The sequence below is a fragment of the Scyliorhinus torazame genome, chromosome 6 (genome assembly GCF_047496885.1).
Source record: "Scyliorhinus torazame isolate Kashiwa2021f chromosome 6, sScyTor2.1, whole genome shotgun sequence".
Taxonomy (NCBI): Eukaryota; Metazoa; Chordata; class Chondrichthyes; order Carcharhiniformes; family Scyliorhinidae; genus Scyliorhinus; species Scyliorhinus torazame.
In genome coordinates this window covers 53,567,702-53,589,327 of record NC_092712.1, presented here as the reverse complement: position 1 = coordinate 53,589,327, position 21,626 = coordinate 53,567,702, and the positions used below count along the sequence as shown (strand labels likewise).

The 21,626-nt window shown below is 50.8% G+C and overlaps 1 protein-coding gene and 1 long non-coding RNA gene across 2 annotated transcripts; one reads left to right on the top strand and one right to left on the bottom strand.

Annotated features, from left to right (window-relative positions):
* Positions 1-308: 308 nt before the first annotated feature.
* Positions 309-2,936, bottom strand: LOC140424792 (uncharacterized). Its single transcript, XR_011947691.1, has 2 exons — positions 2,352-2,936; positions 309-622 (listed from the first exon to the last, which is right to left on the bottom strand). It is a non-coding gene; the product is annotated as an uncharacterized lncRNA (long non-coding RNA).
* shha (sonic hedgehog signaling molecule a) lies at positions 882-20,483 on the top strand. Its single transcript, XM_072508203.1, has 3 exons — positions 882-1,550; positions 7,308-7,569; positions 18,301-20,483. The coding sequence occupies exons 1-3, from the start codon at positions 1,257-1,259 to the stop codon at positions 18,984-18,986; spliced, it is 1,242 nt and encodes a 413-aa protein (XP_072364304.1). The 5' UTR covers positions 882-1,256; the 3' UTR covers positions 18,987-20,483.
* Positions 20,484-21,626: the final 1,143 nt, after the last annotated feature.

The window sequence follows — 21,626 nt, the reverse complement described above, 5'->3', positions numbered from 1 at the left end:
ACTTGATTAACTTGGAGGTGTCATGGTGGGCTATTTCATTATTGATTTCATGGATATGTTGTTTATATATTCTTTTTTAAAAAATAATCTTCCGGTGGCAGAATGCTGTGCAAGTGGCTAAACCCCCCACCAAAACTTGAAATGTTTGCATTTTCCAGCAACATTTTTACACCCAGTGCATTGGGAGAACAGGCACCGACATTAACCAACGGTTCACCCTTCAATTTCCTATCAGAACTCCCGTTCCGTGGACTACTTCAATCTAAAATGTGTCAAAAAGGTGAATTAATTGAGCAATTTCAAATAAAAACATGTCACTATGGCCTTTATTGAACTTTCGAGGAGTTTTAAGGACAGGAGCACATTTTTATTTAGAAGTCTCAGTTCGAATGGAATTCTGAAGTACCAGAGATATTAACAGGGAAAAGTTTAGAAATACTCCATCCATTGTGACCGATCCACGTTTGACTTTAGATGCGCCGGTAGGTCTTCAAACATCTTTTGCCAGCAGATGCTGTCGGTCATCTTCGCAGCAAAGGGCAATTTTGCGATCCAGATCAATTAATCGCTCGCTGTTCCCTAACACCGAACGAGAAGATCTTTACATTTCACGTCAGTCAATCTGGGCGATTGATTAACATTTCCAGGGCGGCGTTGGGGAGGGAGGGGGAAAGAGAGAGAGACAGCAATGAAAACAAGTTGTAATTGATGTTTTCAGACGGAGAGGCAGTCCTCCTCCCGCTCCTGATACGCCAGACTTCAGGTGAATTTTCTGAAATTGTTGGTTTTACTGAAGCATATCAAAAGGCAATAGCTGCTGCCTTGTCCAATCAGATCTCACCGTTGTGCCTTTCTGAGGCTATATTACATTGCTGTTCTAGCCAGTCTCTCTGAAGCGCCTGCACAGCCTCCGCATCTTTCCAAACAGCATTTTGGCTTATTTTATTATTTTTATTTTTAATTTTCAAGTTTTTTCTCTCGAGATTTCAGCAAAAAGAAATCCTCCACACCCCCTACCACCCCCTACCGCTGTCAAGGATCTCGAAGCCCGATGTGTGACCGTTATCGAGGATCTGAAGCCTGCCAGCCCCCAGCACCTGCCTCTCGATAGGGATCGGAGGACAGTCAAGGAGCTCAGGAGGAAGCAAAGCAGAGAGAGGAGGAGAGGGGTGAGGAGTGGGGGGGGGAGGGGGGGTGGAATAGGCAAGAGGGCAGCAGCGCAAGAGCCCCTCAAGCCACCGGAATCTGTGGACACCATGCTGACAAGAATTATGCTGGTGGGTCTGGTCTGCTCGTCTCTCGCCCCGTCCGTGGAGGCTTGTGGGCCGGGCAGAGGCTACGGGAGAAGGAGGCACCCCCGAAAATTAACTCCTCTGGCCTACAAGCAGTACATCCCCAATGTGGCGGAGAAGACGCTGGGCGCCAGTGGCAGGTACGAGGGCAAGATCACCAGGAACTCGGAGAGGTTTAAAGAATTGACTCCCAATTACAACCCGGACATTATATTCAAGGATGAAGAAAACACCGGAGCTGACAGACTGATGACACAGGTACGGGGGGGGGGGGGGGGGGTCACCTCACCAAATGACAATGTGTCTCCCTCCACCACCAACCCCCCCCCCCCCCCCCACCCCTCTTCAGTTTGGGTGTCTGCCGTCTGGGTGGTGTCGAGCTATGTGACACAGGGAGGGGGTGGGCTGGCTACCCAGGGTGGGTGCGCAGGGGGAAACTTTCTACATTGCGGTCAACACCTTCTGCCCTTTCCCTGCCCCGCTTGGTGGGCAGTTTTGGGGGCCAACTAATCGCCGCTCTGGGTTTTAATCGACCCGAGTGTGCAAAGCCCCCCCCCCCCCCCCGGCCCCAAGTGACTCCTGGGCCACTTGTATTGTTGCTAGCCTCCAGCCCTTTGACTTGTCTGTGTCCCCCTCCTCCCTCCCCTCTCTTTCTGTGTCTTTCTAATTAAAATAGCTTCTAAACCTGGCAGCCCTGAGCTGGGATGACTTAATGAGGCTGCCGTTTCTAAATATAGGATACAGAGGGAGGGAGGGAGGGAGGGGGGTGCGGAATCGACCCGTCTTCCCCTCGCTCGCCTTGTCTTTTCCAGCCTGAGTATTGACTCCGCCACATCAACATTTCATCGCGTTCCGCTGTATCTATCGACGCCTTCATGTATCGATATTTAAGAGGGGCGAGTGTTGCCACGGTCTACCCCTCACACACACACACACTTTGAAAAGGCTGTGTGTGTGTGTGTGGCACGAAGGTACGGTGACCATTTCTGAAATTGCAACATTCAGGTACTGGCAGAGGTCATGGGAAGTTCCTTTCGTCAGGCGGCGCGACGTGCTTACCTCTTGTGTGGTGGGACCCACCACAACTCATGGGTAGGATTTAAACAGGTAAGCGCCCCCTCCTCTCGCTCTCTCTCTCTTTCTCTCTACAAATTAATGTAGCGATGGACAAATCTCTGCCCGAGTAAAGACAAAAGGTTGCACATTTTCCAGATGTTACCCTTTTAAGCGGCGAGTGAGGCTGAATGTTTACAAAGCAACGCGTGGCCGCCCTTCCAAAGTTCCCGGTGGCTTTGTGTCGCTTCTCAGAAGCAGGACAGCGAGCGGCTGCTTCCCGGCTTGTTCAGTCTGCCGGCGGCCACCGCTCCCCTCAGCCACAGGTCGCTGGAATGGTGCAGAGAGCCGGGCACGGCTCAGAGACAAGCCTCTCTCTCTCACACACACACACACACACACACACAGAGGGCTCCAATAATCAGCCCCACTTCCTCCTCCGTCATGGATCATGGCTGGCCAGGGGATTGCACATTGCTCCTCTCTCTCTGTCTCTCTCTCGATAATGTATTAAACCATTGCTGGTCCTAGAGCCCAGTCCAATTGCGTTCTGTCGCTTTGAGTCGGGGGGCGGGGGGGAATTGCTCCTTTTCTGCAGATCGCTTTGGCTGCGACAGAAATAGCTTAAAGTCGACGTGAAGGCGTTCCTATTCCCTGTGGAATCGGTTCTAATGTGTTACTCTGCCTGCCCGGGAGAGGCGGTTGCACACAGCAGAGAGACAGAGAGAGGGAGATAGATATATGTGTAGAGAGAGACGGCACATCGCTGGGAATAGACAGAATCTCGACACGGTTGCTGCATTAGCTACCAGCGTTTGAACTTCTGACCTTGTGTCGATTGCCTGGGAAGCCTGGAGACAGCGGGAAGGGCACACTGCAGTATTTCCGTCAATACTTCTGGATGTCAAGTTCAACGGTGAAGATATTCCAGCAGCGGCACCCCTTCCCCCTATGCTTCCCCCCATGCCCACCCCACATCACATAATCCCTCCAGTACATGAGGCCATTCGGCCCATCGAGTTTGCACTCAACCTGCCCCCCCCACACAATCTTTTCCCCTTAACCCCACCTAACCATTTGGACACTGAGGGGGCAATTTAACATGGCCAATCCATCCAAACCTTCGCATCTATGGACATCCTCCCTCCCTCTAATGCAAACCGGCAGCCGGGGCCGAATGTGTGTGTTCAGGGCAGGGCTGAGTCGGGGCTGTGTTTGCAACAAATTTCAGACTGTCAGGGCTGGGGGAACTGACTCGAGAATAATAGATTTGGCGATGGGTCTGTGGAATTGTGGGGTTTGGGGAGGGGGTGACAAATGACACCCCCTTCCCCCACCTCTCTTTTACTGCCTCTAAATGCCCGGGAGAGTTGTTTGCATTGACAGGTAGCTAATAAGTGTGTGTGTGTCCCTCTCCCTTTCTGTCTCTCGCAATTCCTCTCCCAATGGCAGGGTAATTAGGGATGAACGCGGTTTTCTCGGGGTTAGAAGCTCTCGCTGGCCTGATCCCCGGGATCAAAGCTGAGTTTTATACTGCCGGCTGGTCAGGATTCACAGCGCAAATCCCAATGAGGGAATAAGCAGTTGTTGGTGTGCGGGTGGGTGGGTGGCTCTGACAATGTGTCTCTCACTCGCTGCTCCAGACTGCCACCTCCAGATGCTGCTCCTGCTGCTTTGAAATAGGCCACAGTGCTCAGCAACTCCTTAAACCCGAGCCCTGCCCGTTCACAACCCAGTTCTCCCGGGGTGGGGGTGCTCTTTGGAGGAAACCATTAAGGATGTGGAGGGAGTGATCTCGGTTCACAGCCCTGCTTGTGCGCACTGGCGGCCTGGTGCAGCAGAAGGCGTTTAAAGTGATATTGCAGTGATTGGCATAGTTTGAAGGACAATTTGCTGAAAATGCAAATAAACCTTCTGGCTGCATAGTTCGTTTGTCTCTAAGTCCTTGTTGTGCTGTGTGTATATGTGCGGGTTTGTGTGTGGGTATGTACACACATACTGTGTGCGTGTGTGGGATTGTGTGTGGGTATGTATATACTGTGTGTGTGTCTGTGTGCGGACATTGTGCTTGGGTATGTACATACTTATTGTGTGTGCATGTGTGTGTGGGCATGTACATACTGTGTGTATGTGTGCAGGCAATCTGTGTGGGTATGTCCATACATACAGTATGTGGATATATGCACGTATACTGTGTAGGTGTGAAGGCATTATGTATGGATATTTACATACATGCTGTGTGTGCCTGCGGCATTGTGTGTGGATATGTACATATATACTGTGTGTATGTATGTGGAATTATGTGTGGGTGTGTATACACATGCTGTGTCTGTCTGTGTGCGGAACTGTGTATGTATGTGGAATTATGTGTGCGTGTGTATACACATACTGTGTCTGTCTGTGTGTGGGTATATATAAACACACTGTGGATGTGCACGGGCATTGTGTGTGGGTATGTATATAAATACTGTGGGTGTGCGCGGGCATTGTGTGTGGGTATGTATATAAATACTGTGGATGTGCGCGGGCATTGTGCGTGGGTATGTATATAAATGCTGTGGGTGTGCGCGGGTATTGTGTGTGGGTATGTATATAAATGCTGTGGGTGTGCGCGGGCATTGTGTGTGGGTATGTATATAAATACTGTGGGCGTGCACGGGCATTGTGCGTGGGTATGTACATGCATATTGTGTTTGTGCGTGGGCATTGTGTGTGGGTATGTATATAAATACTGTGGGTGTGCACGGGCATTGTGCGTGGGTATGTACATGCATATTGTGTTTGTGCGTGGGCATTGTGGGTGGGTATGTACATACATACTGCGTGTCTGTGGGCATTGTGTGTGGCTTTTTATATATACTGTGTGGGTATGCGGGCATTGTGGGTGGGTATGTACATACATACTGTGTGCATATGCGGGCAATGTGTGTGGGTATGTACATACATGCAGTGTATGTGGGTGTGGGTATTGTGTATGGGTATGTGCACACATACAGTGTGTGTTTGCGGGCATTGTGTATGGGTATGTGCACACATACAGTGTGTGTTTTCAGGCATTGTGTATGGGTATGTGCTCGCATACAGTGTGTGTTTGCAGGCATTGTGTGTGGGTATGTGCACACATACAGTGTGTGTTTGCAGGCATTGTGTATGGGTATGTGCTCGCATACAGTGTGTGTTTGCAGGCATTGTGTATGGGTATGTGCACACATACAGTGTGTATGCGGGCATTGTGTATGGGTATGTGCACACATACAGTGTGTATGCGGGCATTGTGTGTGGGTACGTACATACATAGTGTGTATGTGGTGTGGACATTGTGCATACATGCTGTATGTTCTGTGTGCAGGAATTGTATGTACATAGATTCTGTTTCTGTTTGTGTGTGCGGGCATTGTGTGGGTATGTGCATGCATACTGTGTATGTATGTGGGCATTGTGTGGGTATGTACATACATACTGTGTGTGTATGTGTGGAGAGGAATATATATATATATACACTACATGTATGCACTGTTATGTCTCCATATAAAAATAGATCTCAAAACGAATTTATCACTCCCTCCAACTTGGCTGTTACTACTTGCTGAGTTGTTACGACCATTCATGTATTAGCCAGATGCAGAGCCCGCTCATCAGGTTTTGCCCGGCATCCCAGTGGTGGAGAACCACTTGCCTTTTTGCACATGCGGACATGCTGCACTTTCCCTTAGGACAAAGCATACTTCGCGGTGAAGGTCACTCCGCGTTATCTGGTCAGCTCTTAACTGAAGGACAAAGATCAGCGGCAAGGTTCTCTTTCTCTCAAGAGAGAACAGTCTTTGTGAGCCGGCATCTGATGTGTTATATGTCACACATCGGGATAGTGCTGTGGACAGTTCTGGAAAGAGTTTAGCTTAGACAGCAATTCAGTGACTGACACATTCCAGTTTAGTCTCCCTCCCTCTCTCCTTTCCTCCTTCCCTCCCTCCCTCACTCCTAACTCTCTCCCGAACTATCTCCCTCCCGCATCCATCCACCCCTCCCCCGCTGTCTTTCACCGCATCGATTTAGCGGAGAACTGAACTGAAATATAACAGGACCCCCGCCACCGCCGCCTTCACCCGTTTGCCTCTGGAGGCTGATTGCCATGAGCATCTCCCAGAGTATTCCCGGTGAATGAGCGAGGTTTGAAGGGCAGTGACAGCGCTGTACACGGGTAAACCCCCTCCCCTCCACCCCGCAACTCTTAGGGTTGCTATAACTCTGTTGAGGAGCCATGACGTGGAGATGCCGGCGCTGGACTGGGGTGAGATCAGTAAGAAGTTTTACAACACCAGGTTAAAGTCCAACAGGTTTGTTTCAAATCACTAGCTTTCGGAGCGTAACTCCTTCACTCACCTGAGGGAGGAGCAGTGCTCTGAAAGCTAGTGATTCCAAATAAACCTGTTGGACTTTAACCTGGTGTAAGACGTCTGACTCTGTTGGGGACGATTGTTTCCTTTAATAAAAGGGAGATGAATGTGTGTGTGTGTGGGGGGGGGGGGGGGGGTGGGGGGGGGGCTGTCCCCCCCTTACCTTTCCTTACCCTCCGGGGGGGGGTCCCTTACCTTTCCTTACCCTCCCGGGGTGGGGAGGTCTGTCCCCCTTACCTTTCCTTCCCTCCCAGGAAGAAGTGCTCAGGTAAGTGGAACAGAGACAGACTGGGCGATGGGGAAGCTCTGAGCGAGATAACTGCTCCTCACCTTTAGTCTTGAAGTTAGACCATCCACCTTAGCAATATAAGCTGCAGCTCCAGAACCCCCTTTCTCTCTGACACTGCCCTCTTCCTTAGTCTCTGTGTATAATACTGGCCAACACTCAAATCAATTGCAGGTAGCGAGTGTGTTACCGAAATGATCAAATGCTTGATTAATAAAATTCCACCAATTGGGACCGGCGTACTTAATTGATTTTCTCTCTGTTTCTTTCTGTTCTTGACAGAGGTGTAAAGATAAATTAAACTCCCTGGCCATCTCAGTCATGAACCAATGGCCCGGGGTGAAGTTGAGGGTGACAGAGGGCTGGGATGAGGACGGCCATCACTCCGAGGAGTCCCTCCACTACGAGGGCCGAGCCGTGGACATCACCACTTCGGACCGCGACCGAACCAAGTACGGCATGTTGGCCAGGCTGGCCGTGGAGGCGGGCTTCGACTGGGTCTATTACGAATCCAAGGCCCACATCCACTGTTCGGTGAAAGCAGGTGAGGGAGCACTTTCAAAGAAATTGTCCGCCTTTTCCCAGTCAGTCAGCCGGCAGACTGTTGTGATGAACATGATCATATTTCATATCTGCAGAGCGCACACTTTGAATCTGAAGGCACCCCCAGGCGCCAGCCATCGCTTCCTGTCACTCCTTAGCAGGGTGGAACATTACAGAGGAGTCTCACTGATCTCGTAATAAATAATATGGGTCATTATTTGATGGGCGGGGAGGCTGTGAGCCAAGTGCGACGAATGAGGATGTTCTCCTCAAGAAGGCGAGAATCATTACCCCGCTTCATAATCCTCCTGGTTAACACCATATCTCCAGACAAAACTAACAGGCAGTCCACACAGATAGCTTCTCCCTGTATCTGAGGGGTGTGGAGATAGGATGGACGATTGAGTGGGCAGTGCCTGTCAGAGGGTCCACATTAGATCATAGAATTTACAGTACAGAAGGAGGCCAATCGGCCCATCGAGTCTGCACCGGCCCTTGGAAAGAGCACCCCACTTAAGCCCACATCTCCACCCTGTCCCTCTCCCTGTAACCCCACCCAACCTTTTTTGGGCAATTTAGCATGGCCAATCCACCTGACCTGCGCATCTTTGGACGAAGGGAGGAAACCGGAGCACCCGGAGGAAACTCACGCAGACACGGGGAGAACGTGCAGACTCCGCACACACAGTGACCCAGCCGGGAATCGAAACTGGGACCCGGGAGCTGTGAAGCAACGGTGCTAACCACTGTGCTACCCGTGCTGCCCAAGTAGGAACACACAGAGCTCAGGGAACGTGAATCGTTCGAACCCCGCCCAGGTTAAACCGTACACAGGAGTCGCAATTTACTGATACTTCCCGCTACTTGTTTGGTGAGGAACTAGCCCTCCGGTTCGAGCTCTGGAGCCTGGGGAAGTGGAGTAGGAGTGGGGTGGAATCCCAATCTATATCAACCAGTGTATCCCTCCTGTGTTTACCAAAGATGTCACTGGTCAACGGAGCCCCGAGGCAATGGGGACTGACTGACCCTCAGGTAAAGCCACAGAGGACCCACACCAACATTAACGCTGCTCTCACACTGCCCTGAACGCCAGCCAAACTGATCCCTCTGACCTTCCCTCGCCTCCGAGTAGAGATTGGGCAGTGGATTGATCTGAAGGGGTTGGATTGGATGCTCACTCACTGACCAACTCGACCAGATCAGCCTGGGTCCGGTAGCAACAGGTTTCCAACGGACATCCCATACCACGTCTAACTAGCAACTTAGAACTGGAGTGCTGTGACTGGTTTATATATTCCTGGCCCGTAAATGAACCGTGAAATGACTTAGAGAAACATCCGTTCTGTTCAGAGGCTTTGAGCGCCTTTTCAGGGTAACGCGGAAAGCAAGTGTGTGTGTGTGTGTGTGTTTGTGTGCCTCCAACACATACGGACTTGGTCACTTTAAACATCCCCCCCCCCCCCCCCACCTCTCAGAATGCATTGTTTAAAACCGCAGCACAGGTCGCGCCCGCCCTCACACTGAAACTGCCTCAGCTTCACCGATTGACATGTCAGGAAAATACTTCGCCAAGAGTTCAAGTAGGAAATCGGGCGGTGCATGCTTAATAAATATAGTCGCAGGGTTCGGCAAATCATGGACATGAAATGAAGCTGAACATCTCTGTACGATCCCAACTGATTTCGCACAGGCCACTCTCGATGAGCCGTTCACGCGTGTTTTGTATTACACGCAGTGTGTGAATTGCACTCTCTCCAATGACTCCCCCCCCCCCCCCCCCCCACAAGACCATAAGACATAGGAGAAGAATTAGCCCTATCGAGTCTGCTCCACCATTCAATCATGGCTGCTGATATTTTCTCCCCAGCATACCTTTGCAAAAATCAATAACAGTGGCATCTTTAGGGGCACCAAATGCGGAGTCTTCCAGGACTGTATGTATCTTCGCAGGGAAACTGTGAATGCGCCACTTTGGGTTTCTTAGGCAGACTCAACACTCGAGCATTTGCGAGCAATAGATGTTGCTTTTCCCAACTGCGTGGACTGGGGTGGTTTTATTGTACTTTGCCGAATCCCTTCCTAATCCATAGAATCCCTATAGTTCAGAAGGAGGCAATTCGGCCCATCGAGTCTGCACCGACCCTCCGAAAGAGCACCCTATCTAGGCCCACTCCCCCACCCTATCCCCGTAACTCCGCCTAACCTGCACATCTTTGGACACTAAGGGGCAATTTAGCATTAGCCAACGCACCGAACCTAATGTTAGGGATAATTGATGATTTTTGCTCCTATTTGCATTGGAGACAAAGAGGAACTCTCTATCATCCCCTCGCCTCTCTATTTATCAACCTCTCCATCCATCTGTTTCTTGATCTCTCACACACACTCTTATTCTGGAAGCGGTTCCCATCCTGTAAACGCCACGGTGGGATTTGAAGCCATGTTCCCCCAGAGCGTTCTGCCTGGGCCTCTGGACTGGCAGTCGAGTCACATTAGCAATATACGGCTGACGGGAAACGGTGCAATTTTGATCACTGGTGTGATGCATTAATAAAACACAAGTGGACGAGGAACTGCTCTCGCCTATAGAAAGAAGTGCAGCCGCTCATTCGCCGCACTTGCAACGCCACACACTGTCTTAATGAAGCATTTCCCGAGACCAAGATCTTGAATTACAGATAGGAAGGATGCAATGTGTGGAGTGTGATCCAACCTCCCCCGTTTGCGGCCTTTATTAAACAGGGGAGGAGGGGGGTGACAAATCTAAAATTTAAAATTCCAAACACACCGGAGCTTTTCAGACTCATTTGAGTCTATGTCATGTGGGGCGTGTGATGGTACCAAATGGATTTGGGCGCACTGTTAGAGAACGCTGTTAGGTCAGCCTTCCGTCCGTTTGTTCCGCCATCACTTCATGTCAGTGAATCATATGAGAAGATTAAATGCTGCCTGCAAGGACTGCAAAGGAGGAGGGGGCGGGGGGGAAATGCCAGGCGAGGAAGATTCGCTTTCCGCATCTCTATTTGCTGAAAGTATGATCCTGGGGATAGGAATGCAATGCCGACATATCTCAACCCCTCTGAATCATTGTCAGGACGAACAGTGCGAGAAGGGGGCATTGATGATGGGCCTCCAAACTGGGTCATTTAAAATTCAAATACACATCTTGATGCAGCCAGGAAAAGGGACAGTGTATTGGTGTACAAACACGGGCTTGCATTCTGGTGTGTAGTGTGCGTGTGAATTGACACACACATGGACGGACACACACACACACACACACACAGGGAGCTTCTGCACCTGAGCAAACAGCTCGATGAGCTGAGAGAGAGAGTGGAAATGTCCTCTCTTCCACCAGCGTCTGCTCCATTAGCTGAATGACAATAGCGTCCCATTCCCCTTTTTAAAAAAATGATTGGATTTTAAATTAGACGGCGCGGACCGCGTTCCTGTCCAGCAGTTTGGCGCGATCCATTCACACTGCATCAGGGGAACTCTCTGTCTCTGCCAATCTCACTCTCTCTCTCTGTCTCTGTGTGTGTCTCTCTCTCTGACTCTCCCCGCCTATCTGACTCTCTCTCTCTCTCTCTGTGTCTCTCTGTCAAATCTGACTCTCTTTTTGTGTGTCTCTCTGTCTCTTTGTGTCTCTCTCTGTCTCTGTGAATCTTAGTCTCTCTCTGTGTGTCTCTCTCTGAGTGTCTCGCTCTCTCTCTGACTTTCCCCGTCTCCCTGACTATGTCTCTCTCTCTCTGACTCTCGCCGTCTCCCTGACTCTCTGTCTCTCTCTCTCTCTCTGACTCTCCCCGTCTCTCTGACTCTCACTCTCTCTGACTCTCCCCGTCTCTCTGACTCTCTCTCTCTCTGACTCTCCCCGTCTCTCTGACTCTCTCTCTCTCTGTCTCTCTTTCTGACTCTCCCCGTCTCTGACTCTCTCTCTCTCTCTCTGTCTCTCTCTCTGTGACTCTCTGAGTCTCTCTCTCTCTGAATCTCTCTCTCTGACTCTCCCCGTCTCTCTGACTTTCTCTCTCTCTGACTCTCCCCGTCTCCCTGACTCTCTGTCTCTCTCTCTCTGACTCTCCCCGTCTCCCTGACTCTCTGTCTCTCTCTCTCTGACTCTCTCTCTCTGACTCTCCCCGTCTCCCTGACTCTCTGTCTCTCTCTCTCTGACTCTCTCTCTCTGACTCTCCCCGTCTCTCTGTCTCTTTCTCTATCTGACTCTCCCCGTCTCTCTGACTCTCTCTCTCTCTGTCTCTCTTTCTGACTCTCCCCGTCTCTGACTCTCTCTCTGTCTCTCTCTCTCTGTGACTCTCTGAGTCTCTCTCTCTCTGACTCTCCCCGTCTCTTTGACTCTCTCTGTCTTTCTCTCTGACTCTCCCCGTCCCTCTGACTCTGTGTGTGTGTGTCTCTCTCTGACTCTCCCCGCCTATCTGACTCTTTCTCTGTCTCTCTGTGTCTCTCGCTCTGTGTCTCTCTCTCTGTCAAATCTGACTCTTTTTGTGTGTGTCTCTGTCTCTTTGTGTCTCTCGCTGTCTCTGTGAATCTTAGTCTGTGTGTGTGTCTCTCTCTCTCTCTCTCTGACTCTCCCCGTCTCTCTGAGTCTCTCTCTCGCTCTCTCTTGACTCTCCCCGTCTCTCTGACTCTCTCTCTCTCCCTGTCTCTGTGTGTCTCTCACTCTGTGTGTCTCTCTCTGTCAAATCTGACTCATTTTGTGCGTCTCTCTATCTTTGTCTCTCTCTCTCTGTCTCTGTGCATCTTAGTCTCTCTCTGTGTCTCTCTCTGTCTCTGTGTGTGTGTCTCTCTCTCTCTGACTTTCCCTGACTCACTCTCTCTCTCTCTGACTCTCCCCATCTCTCTGACTCTCTCTCTCTCTCTCTCTCTCTGTCTCTCCTTGTCTCTCTGACTCTCTCTGTGTCTTTCTCTCTGACTCGCCCCGTCTCTCTGACTCTCCATCTCTCTGTCAATCTGACTCTCTCTCTCTCTCTCCCTCTGTCTCCCTTTCTCCGTCTTTCTCAATCTGACTCTCTGTGTGTCTGTCTTTCGTTCTGTCTCAGTCTCTCTATCAACCTGACTCTCTGTCTCTCCCTGTCTCTCTCTCTGTCTCCCTTTCTCCGTCTCTCTCAATCTGACTCTGTCTGTCTGTCACTCTCTGTCTCTCTCTCTGTCTCTCCTTCTCTCTCTCTCTCTGTCTGCCTCTCCCTCCCTCACTCTGCCACGCCAATCCTCACCCACTACACAAACGCCAACCATTGCTGCTTCACATCTGGGCCGGAGGTCACTTTCAGAGATGGATGGGAGTCACCACATCCAGAACCCCAATCAGCACCAGCATTCCCCCCCACCCAGAACTCCCCCCACCCCAGCACTCCCACTCCCCCACCCAGCACTCCCCCTCCCAGCATTCCCACCCCAGCACTCCCCCCCCAGCACTCGCCCCCCACCACCACTCCCTCCACCACCACCACTCCCCCTCCCAGCACTCCCCTAGCACTCCCCCCCAGCACTCGCCCCTCCCAGAATTCCCACCCCCAGCACTCCTTCCACCACCACCACTCCCCCTCCCAGCGTTCCCCCCAGTATTCACCCCCAGCACTCCCATACCCAGCACTCCCCCTCCCAGCACTCCCTCCACCACCACCACTCCCCCTCCCAACATTCCCCCCCCCAGCATTCACCCCAACCAGCACTCCTCCCTCCCAGCATTCCCACCCCAGCACTCCCTCCACCACCACCACTCCCCCTCCCAGAATTCACCTCTCCCAGCATTCCCACCCCCAGCACTCCTCCCCAGCACTGCCTCCACCACCACCACACCCCCTCAGCACAACCCCCCAGCACTCCCCCAACTCAGAACTGCCCCCCTCCCAGCACTCCCCCACACCTAGCACTCCCCGCACCACCACCCCCCCAGCACTCCCCCAGCCAGCACCCCCCACCACAACCAGTCCCCCTCCCAGCAACCCCCCCCACCACCACTCCCCCTCCCAGAACCGCCCCACCACCACTCCCCATCCCAGCACCCCACCACCACCACCCCCCTCCCAGCACCCCCCCCCACCACTCCCCCTCCCACCACTCCCCCTCCCAGAACTCCCCCCCACCATCACTCCCCCTCCCAGCAACTCCCCACCACCACCACTCCCCCTCCCAGCACTCCCCCCACCATCACTCCCCCTCCCAGCACACCCCCACCACCACCGCACCCCGAACACTCATCCCACCAGCACTCGCCCCCCCCCCACAGCACTCGCACCCCAGAACTCTCCCCAGCACCCCCCAGCACTCTGCACCAGCACTGCCCTCCGTCTCTCCCCGCTGCGCTCCCCCCCAAATTCCCCCCTGCGCTCATCGCCCCTCCCAGCACTCTCGCCCAGCACTTCCCCCCAGAACAACGCCCAGCACTTCCCCCCGCACTCCCCCTCCCAACACCCCCCCCAGCATTCTCCTTCCCAGCACTTCCCCCCCAAGCACTCCCCCCCCAGCACTTCCCCCCGCACTCCCCCTCCCAACACCCCCCCCCAGCATTCTCCTTCCCAGCACTCTCCCTCCAAGCACTCACCCCCCCAGCACTCCCCCCAGCACTCCGCCCACAGCAGTCCCCCCCTCAGCACTCCCCCCAGCACTCCCCCCCCAAGCACTCCCCCCCCAGCACTCTCCCCACAGCACTCCCCCGCCCAAGCACTCCCCCAAAGCACTTCCCCCCAGCACTCCCCCCCAGCACTCCCCCCCCCAGCACTCTCCCCCCCAGCACTCCTCCCCCAGCACGCCCCCCAGCACACCCCTCCAGCACTCTCCCCCCCCCCCCCCAGCACTCCCCCCCCCCCCCCCAGCACTCCGCCCCAGCACTCCCCCCCCCAAGCACTCCCCCCCAGCACCCTCCCCCCCAGCACTTCCCCCCCAGCACCCTCCCCCCAGCACTCCCCCAACTCATGTGTTGGCTAGCATGTAACCTGTGGCAAAGCCTCTGCAAATTCGTTCGGTGACATTAAACGGAGGCGAGAAAGTCGTTAACAAATCCATAAACGGTTTGCTGCTCTTTCTCGCCAATTAAGCAGGAGTTTCTGACAAGCAGTTGTTTGGAAAACGCGGTCGCCGGGTGTTGGCAGGCGGCTGGTGCTCAGGAAGGGAAGCTGCGCTCAGATTTCCAGGCGATCCCTGGCCGCCGTGGCGAGCTGGACACGGGGAGCGGGTGTTTGGGTCCTCGCTCGCCCTGCAGGTCGGGAGTGTGTGTGAGGCAACTCCACTCCCTCAAAGTCCCATCACCTTGTCACTCCGCCGCTTCCCTCAATGTCTGCACGCCAAACAATTCAAGGAAATCACTCCGATTTTACTCGGAACAAGAATTAATTACAATATACATATGTTTTTTTAAACGATTTAACTGCGACCCGGACATTCTATCTATCTTCTGGACTGAATTCTAAAGCGAGTGGAAATAGATTGAATCCCAATCTGCGTCGCAGCGAACACACTGGCACAAGAAGGATATGAGTGCTCAAGATTGGCAAATGAAACGTTTAAAGTTCCAGGCAATGAGGAATCCAGGAGGACCTTTCAAAAGGGGAATACTTTGACTGCGGTTCAGTCAATGCAGACTGGAAACATCTCCAAATGGCTGCTTCAAGTTCATTGCTCCGAAATAATCTTCTTCCGAAATATTTAAGAATTAATAATACTATCTATCTATCTATCTATCTATCACCCATGTATCTATTCATCTATCATCTATTTATCTATCTATCTATGTATCTATCTACCTATCTATCCATCTATCTGTCTATCTATCTATCATCTATCTATCACCCATGTATCTATCCAATCTGTCTATCATCTATCATCCATTTATCTATCTATCGATCATCTATTTATCTATCTATCAATCAATTTATCTATCAAACATCTATCTATCATCTATCAATTTATCATCTCTCAGCCTATCATATATCTATCTATCATTTATTTATCTATCTATCAATTTACCTATCATCTATCTATCACAGCTATTTATATAGTCACAGGTGTCCGCCGATATCTGTGTATACAGTCAGATGGGTAGTAAGCTCCCTACAGCGCCCAAACACAGAGCACCGCAGGATGAAACACCTCAGGCTCAATGCACATTAACACTTCGATAAAAGCAAATTGGATCCTGGATAGATGCTGTCACGAGTCGCTGAGATTGTCCAGCATTTTCTGTTTTTGTTGCACATTAACACTTCCCGCCTTACAGCCTCGCTTGCTTTTGAGAGGCAACATTTTATGTAATACCGTCCCCCCCCCCCCCCCCCAGATACTCAGTTAAGTGGCTGAAACTTTCACATTCAGACGTTGGGTGATTATGAGGCCTAAACCCTCCCCTCCCGCAGGTTGGCCCTTGGACGGTGAATCCTAAGCGCCTACTGATAACGGGGCCGTCTTTAAATATGGACAAAGTGTTCTTTCAAATGTTATCCTCGGATTGGTTATTTAGTGAAGTCTGCCACCTGCCTGCCTCTGGCGTGACTTGTCCAACATCTCATTATCCGTCTCACGTGTTCCTGTTTCTGCCTCACACTGACCCCCCACCCCCACAAGAAAAAACAAACAAACGCCCTTTAATGCACAACAACCCTTACACAGTCTCACCCAGTTTAAAACGGGCGCGATCATTCGAGAGGTTTTTGACTCCTACAGGAATCGCTGAAAGCGAGCGGGCAGGTACGTACAATGATGAAAACTGTCCGCTATCTCAAGGGGTTGGGTTGCGGTTGGCTGGGACGACTGCTGCTGTCCAGAGAGTAGTCCCATCTCCCCCCCACCCCCCCCCCAACCCCCGCACGCACACACACCACACCTTCCCGTGAGGGGCTGGGGGCGGAGTCGCCTTCCACGGGACTGGAAGATTCCGCCAGCGGGAAGCGTCGGAAAATCTCGCTGGGATTATGAACAAGGCTCTTATTGCCTCCAGTACTTCCGGAGTGCGAGGTGTAGTATCGGGCTTTCCGGAGAGTAGGAAGGATTCGATACATATCTTTCAGGTGGGAATGGAGAAGGGGGTTTCCAAGGAAAGAATTCCCTCCGTCAGCACAGCACCAGTCGACTTCAAAGTGAAGGCAGCAATTAGACATTCCCTCTAACAGAATTGGAGGCCAGGTTACCGGTGTGCAGGATCAAATAGATACAGTGGCATTTTTAAAACACGGGATAGATTCATGCCGGGCTATCTATTCCAGAGTCAGGGGTAGAGGAATCCAGAGAAAGTCCAGAGAAAGTTCGTGCAGCGCATTATGAACCTACCTGGTTCTGTCTGAGTGTATGTGGAAAAATGTTACTGAATATTTAAAAGACCCGCCATCAGTTCTAGAACATACAGAAGAAAATCGATAGGGCTCAGGAGCAAGGGCAGGCCATTCGGCCCTTCGAGCCTGCACCTCCATTCAATGAGACCTGGTTGTGGGTTCCACTCTCCTACCCCCCCCCCCCCCCCATAACCCTTGACTCCCTTTGTCCATCAACAATTTGTCCTAACTCAGTCTTGGATATCATGTCCCAGCCTGAAGTGCACAGGGGGCCGCACGGTCTCTCCACAAATACTGCCTCACTTGCTGAGTATGTACAGCATCTTCCCTCTCTGTGAATGGCCAGTGTCTCGAGAAGAGGGAATTTCCTCTCCGGGGTCTGTAGCGAAATCAGCGAGTGGATTGGGCTGTCGATGTGTCGACCGAGACATAGTTAACGAGGAGCGTGCCGAGGTGTAGAGATTGGAAGTTCAGTTGTAACAAAACAACATTTGCATGATCCATCAACCCTGTACCAGCATTCCCAGTTACCTCCCGACAAAGCTCGAGCCTTGTTCCTCAGTTCCAGGAATACACACAAATATTAACTGAATTTCCTTCCGGGACTGGTGGGCACCGCAGGGGCTGCGGTCCGGGGGGGGGGGCATCATCACCCCCAGTGACAGGTTTAGTTAGTTAAGTTTCCTTTAGCATTTTATTTTAGTTACATTGCACCTCTAGGGGCTGCCGCTCATTCTCATGTTCGTTCAGTTTATCGCTCCTTTTGTGGTTTATAAGCTCAATTTTGAACGGCCCATATCAGTCTGCTTAATTTCCAGGCACGCTTGGAGCAATGCAGAGTGCAACTTCAGTTGCTGATCAGGTGTTGATGAGAGGGTCACCCTGTGTCCATCAGAATGATCGCGCCATGGGCGCAGGGCTGAGCGTTTATAGTCAAGGCTGGTTACACAACAGCACCTCCCGCTCGGAGGCTCAATGTTTAGGACCCCTTTTGACGTTAGTGTCGAGCGGGTGGGCGTGTCACACTAGGCACAAGAATTGATAGGGTCACCAGAGCGGCTGCAATGGATCAGCCGCGCACCTTTTTAAACACCCATTCCCGCTATAAAGCTATGGGCTACCTGTCCTAATCTCTCCACGTTTGGGTCCGTGGCCGAATTTGGCCTGATTCTGCTTCCGCGGTGGGAAGTTGAAGGCGCTCTTTAAATGCAAACCTGGTTGTTCCAAATACTCTCCGAGCGGTATTGCCCTGTCTGAACTGGAGCGGTGTAAATGAGGAATCTCTCACATTGCGGCGCTCCGGGGTTAGAATGGCCCCTGAATAAAGTTGCCACTACCACACATTGAGCTGAGAATGGCAGGGTGTCTCGTTATTTGTATATCTGCTTGTTTTTGTTATTCCATCTAACAGTTGTCTCCACATCATTCTGCCCCCCCCGCCCCCCCCCCCCCAACAGAAAATTCAGTCGCTGCTAAGTCCGGAGGCTGCTTCCCGGCTTCAGCCCGAGTGAGTCTGGAGGACGGCGGCAGCAAGTCAGTGAAGGACCTGAAGCCAGGGGACCGGGTGCTGGCGGCGGACGATGAAGGGAACCTGGTGTACAGCGACTTCGTCATGTTCCTTGACAAGGCGGACGCGGTCAAGCGAGTCTTCTACGTGATAGAGACGCGGGAGCCCCGCAGGAGGCTCCCCCTCACGGCGGCGCACCTACTCTTCGCCGGGGAGCAGGAGGGGGCACCGTCCCGGGCGACCTACGCCAGCGAGGTGCGGCCCGGCCAGCTGGTGTACATCACGGACGGCGACGGGCGCCGCCTGCAGCCGGCCGAGGTGGAGAAGGTTTACTTGGAGGAGATGGCGGGCTCTTACGCCCCGCTGACTGTCCAGGGCACCCTGGTGATCAACCAGGTGCTGGCCTCTTGCTATGCCGTTTTGGAGCAACACGCACTGGCCCACTGGGCTTTCGCGCCTGTCCGAATGAGCTACGCGGCCAAGTCCTTATTTGCACCGACTGACCCACTCACGGTCAACAGTACTGTCCAGGAAAACGGCGTCCACTGGTACTCCAGCGCCTTGTATCAAATCGGCACATGGGTTTTGGACAGCGCAGCTCTCCATCCATTAGGAATGACATTGGACTCGAGTTGAAATAGTTTACACTGTGGGAGGGAGAGATTATACAGGAAAACAGACTTTACAGCAAAACACACAACAAAAACACAATTATAATTGCAACAGAGACCCCAGAAAGTTTTTTTTTCGGGGGTGTTGGGGGGGGGGGATATTTATTTCGTTCGCATTCGTGTTGTGTGTTTCCCCCCCTCTTTTATCTGTTTATTTGTTTCTTTAACTGGAACTTTGAGAGCCTTAAAACAAAACTCCTTTGCTAATTTATTCCCACGTGAACTTACTTTGAACCCAGCAGAGAGAAAATTATTTTGTGTGGCCAAGTTCAGGAGGGGCGCAGAATATATTTTTCTACTTGTCTGATTATCGTGAACATTTCAGAATCGTCTGCCACGAGTTGTTGTCGACGCATTGACCTTTCCTCGTGTTTGTCTGGGGTTGTCCCCCCCTCCCTCTCTCCTATTTTGAACAAAGTTACACTTCGTTGGGGTCCATAAATTATATTTTTATACACAGAATTGTAAATTAGATTTTGGAGGAATCATGACTTAACTGAATCACAATTCGTTATTTGAAATAGTGTAAAATACGAGAATATATTATTTTAATTTAAAATCTAGTTGCAAAAAAAATATAACGTTTTGACCATCCCATTTACGGTTATTATTTTGTTTGTTTATTGTTGTTAAACATGCTGTTTTTGTAAACCCAGATGTGTTGCAAATAACATGTGCGTGTAAAACAAAAGCACACACACAGCTGTGCACCCAGTATTTGGCGCGCTTTTATCTTTTCCACCTGGGACGGAATCTTACTGGAAGAAATTATTTTTTGAAAAGCGAGGAAGCTTGAGGATAAATATTCATATTCTAACGAAAATGGTAGTTTGTACAAAGTTTTTTCTTTTGCATACGAATTAAAATTCGACGGAAGACAGCTGTAAATTTACTAAACCGTATTGTTTGCATATTTTGTAATAGTTTAATACAGTAGTTTTATAATATAGAAAGGTGCCAAAATGCTCTGTTTGAATATTATTAAAAATATACGGCGTCTCAACGACACTCACAACCTCTTGGTTACGAGGAGGAAAAGGACGGACATTTGAATTGTACAGAGACTTCAAAAATATTTTGCAAAAGTTGGAAGAGATATTTATGGATCAGCGTCGACCCTTGGCAAAAACCGCAAACAACCTGGAGTTGGGACATTCTGCAGGTGGTTCTATTCATCCGGAGAGACCTGGGCGACGTTTTAATATTCAGTTTGGTCCCACCATCCTGAAACCTTTAAAGGAACAAGTGTATCAAACGCAAACGTTGCTTGTGGCAAATATTTGGTCCCGAGCCATCAGCTGATATCCTCCACCCCCTCCTCCTCCTTCAGTGCTGCTTTTGTTTTCGAACATTTTTTTTTAAATAATAAATTTTCTCTGAAACCGAAAGTAATTGTAATACATTGGAGAAGGAAGGTTTGTTGTAATGTATGAATGCAAAAAAATATTTTTCCAAGGCGTTTTATGGCTGCGTCTTTTCTTCCCTTAGACACACATTCTTGAGATGTAAGAAACATGTTTTTTTGTAAGTAGAATTATTAAGGACGGTAATGTGGGGCTGTAGCCGGATGATGGGGAGGTCGACACAAATCGATTTGGGGGTTTGGACTCGTTGGGTTTCAGCAGCTCAGGCACTGAATGGAAATTGGGCTACTGAACTCAAAGGAACTACAGCACAGAAGAAGGTCATTCGGCTATTCGTCCCTGTGAAAGAGCCACCCAACCTCAGTCCCCTGCACATTCCACATAGCCCTGAACTCCCCCTCTTTTTCTTAACCAGTCTATATTAAAAAAAACACGTTGAGAGTTAACGGTGGATGCTAACATCGCCTTTTCAGGCGCCTCACCAGCGAGAACGCCCTCCTCCCACCCTCTGTGGCCCAAGAAAAGATCACAGGCGAATGGCACATTCCTCGCACAGTGAAGTAACTGTTCCAGTTTGCGTTTTCTAAGATGCCTGGAGCTCGATTCTCCCATGAACAGTTTTTAGAATTAAAAAAATAACCAATGCAAAATAATTCTTATGAACGAGGGAAGTTAAAGGGACGGATTTCCGCCACACGCAAAAAAAATTCTAATTCCCTTCTGCAGCCCTTGGCCCAAATAACTTAAAGTCTCGTGCGTACCCACGGAGTACTCGAATGGGTGGGCATTTGAACTTCCTAAACTGCCTGACCAAGGGCGCACTAACGGTCAGGAATAAATTGACAGCTCGACTTCCATTTGCACAGCACTCACATCGCATACATTCTTAATCGGGCTGGGTTTTGTGATGTTTACATGTTGAAAGTTGAGCCAGACTATGAAATGCAAAGGCACCCAGGGGCAGCCAGAGTAACAGCCCCCCGCTGTTAGTTATGGAGATGGCCCGCAGGTTAAACATACCAAACCCAGTTTTATAATTTTTTAAAAAGGGAAGCTAAAGTTCTTTGCAAAAGCGATAACCAAGAGGTCACTTTCAGTTCCACCAGCCTGATCTACACCGGTCCCCTCCAAAATTCCATCGGAGATACGCAATTTAAAACGTCGAAAATAATTTATCTCCAGAAGAAACACAAGAAAAACAATTGAGAGTTGTTTTTAATTTGTCCCATTCTACTGTGTCC

What these genes read in the sequence shown, in the direction of transcription:
- shha (XM_072508203.1), top strand. Translation starts at nt 1,257, where the DNA reads ATGCTGACAAGAATTATGCTGGTGGGTCTGGTCTGCTCGTCTCTCGCC. An exon ending in CTGACAGACTGATGACACAG is followed by an intron (nt 1,551 to 7,307) that starts GTACGGGGGGGG and finishes TGTTCTTGACAG; the next exon opens with AGGTGTAAAGATAAATTAAA. An exon ending in CCACTGTTCGGTGAAAGCAG is followed by an intron (nt 7,570 to 18,300) that starts GTGAGGGAGCAC and finishes CCCCCCCAACAG; the next exon opens with AAAATTCAGTCGCTGCTAAG.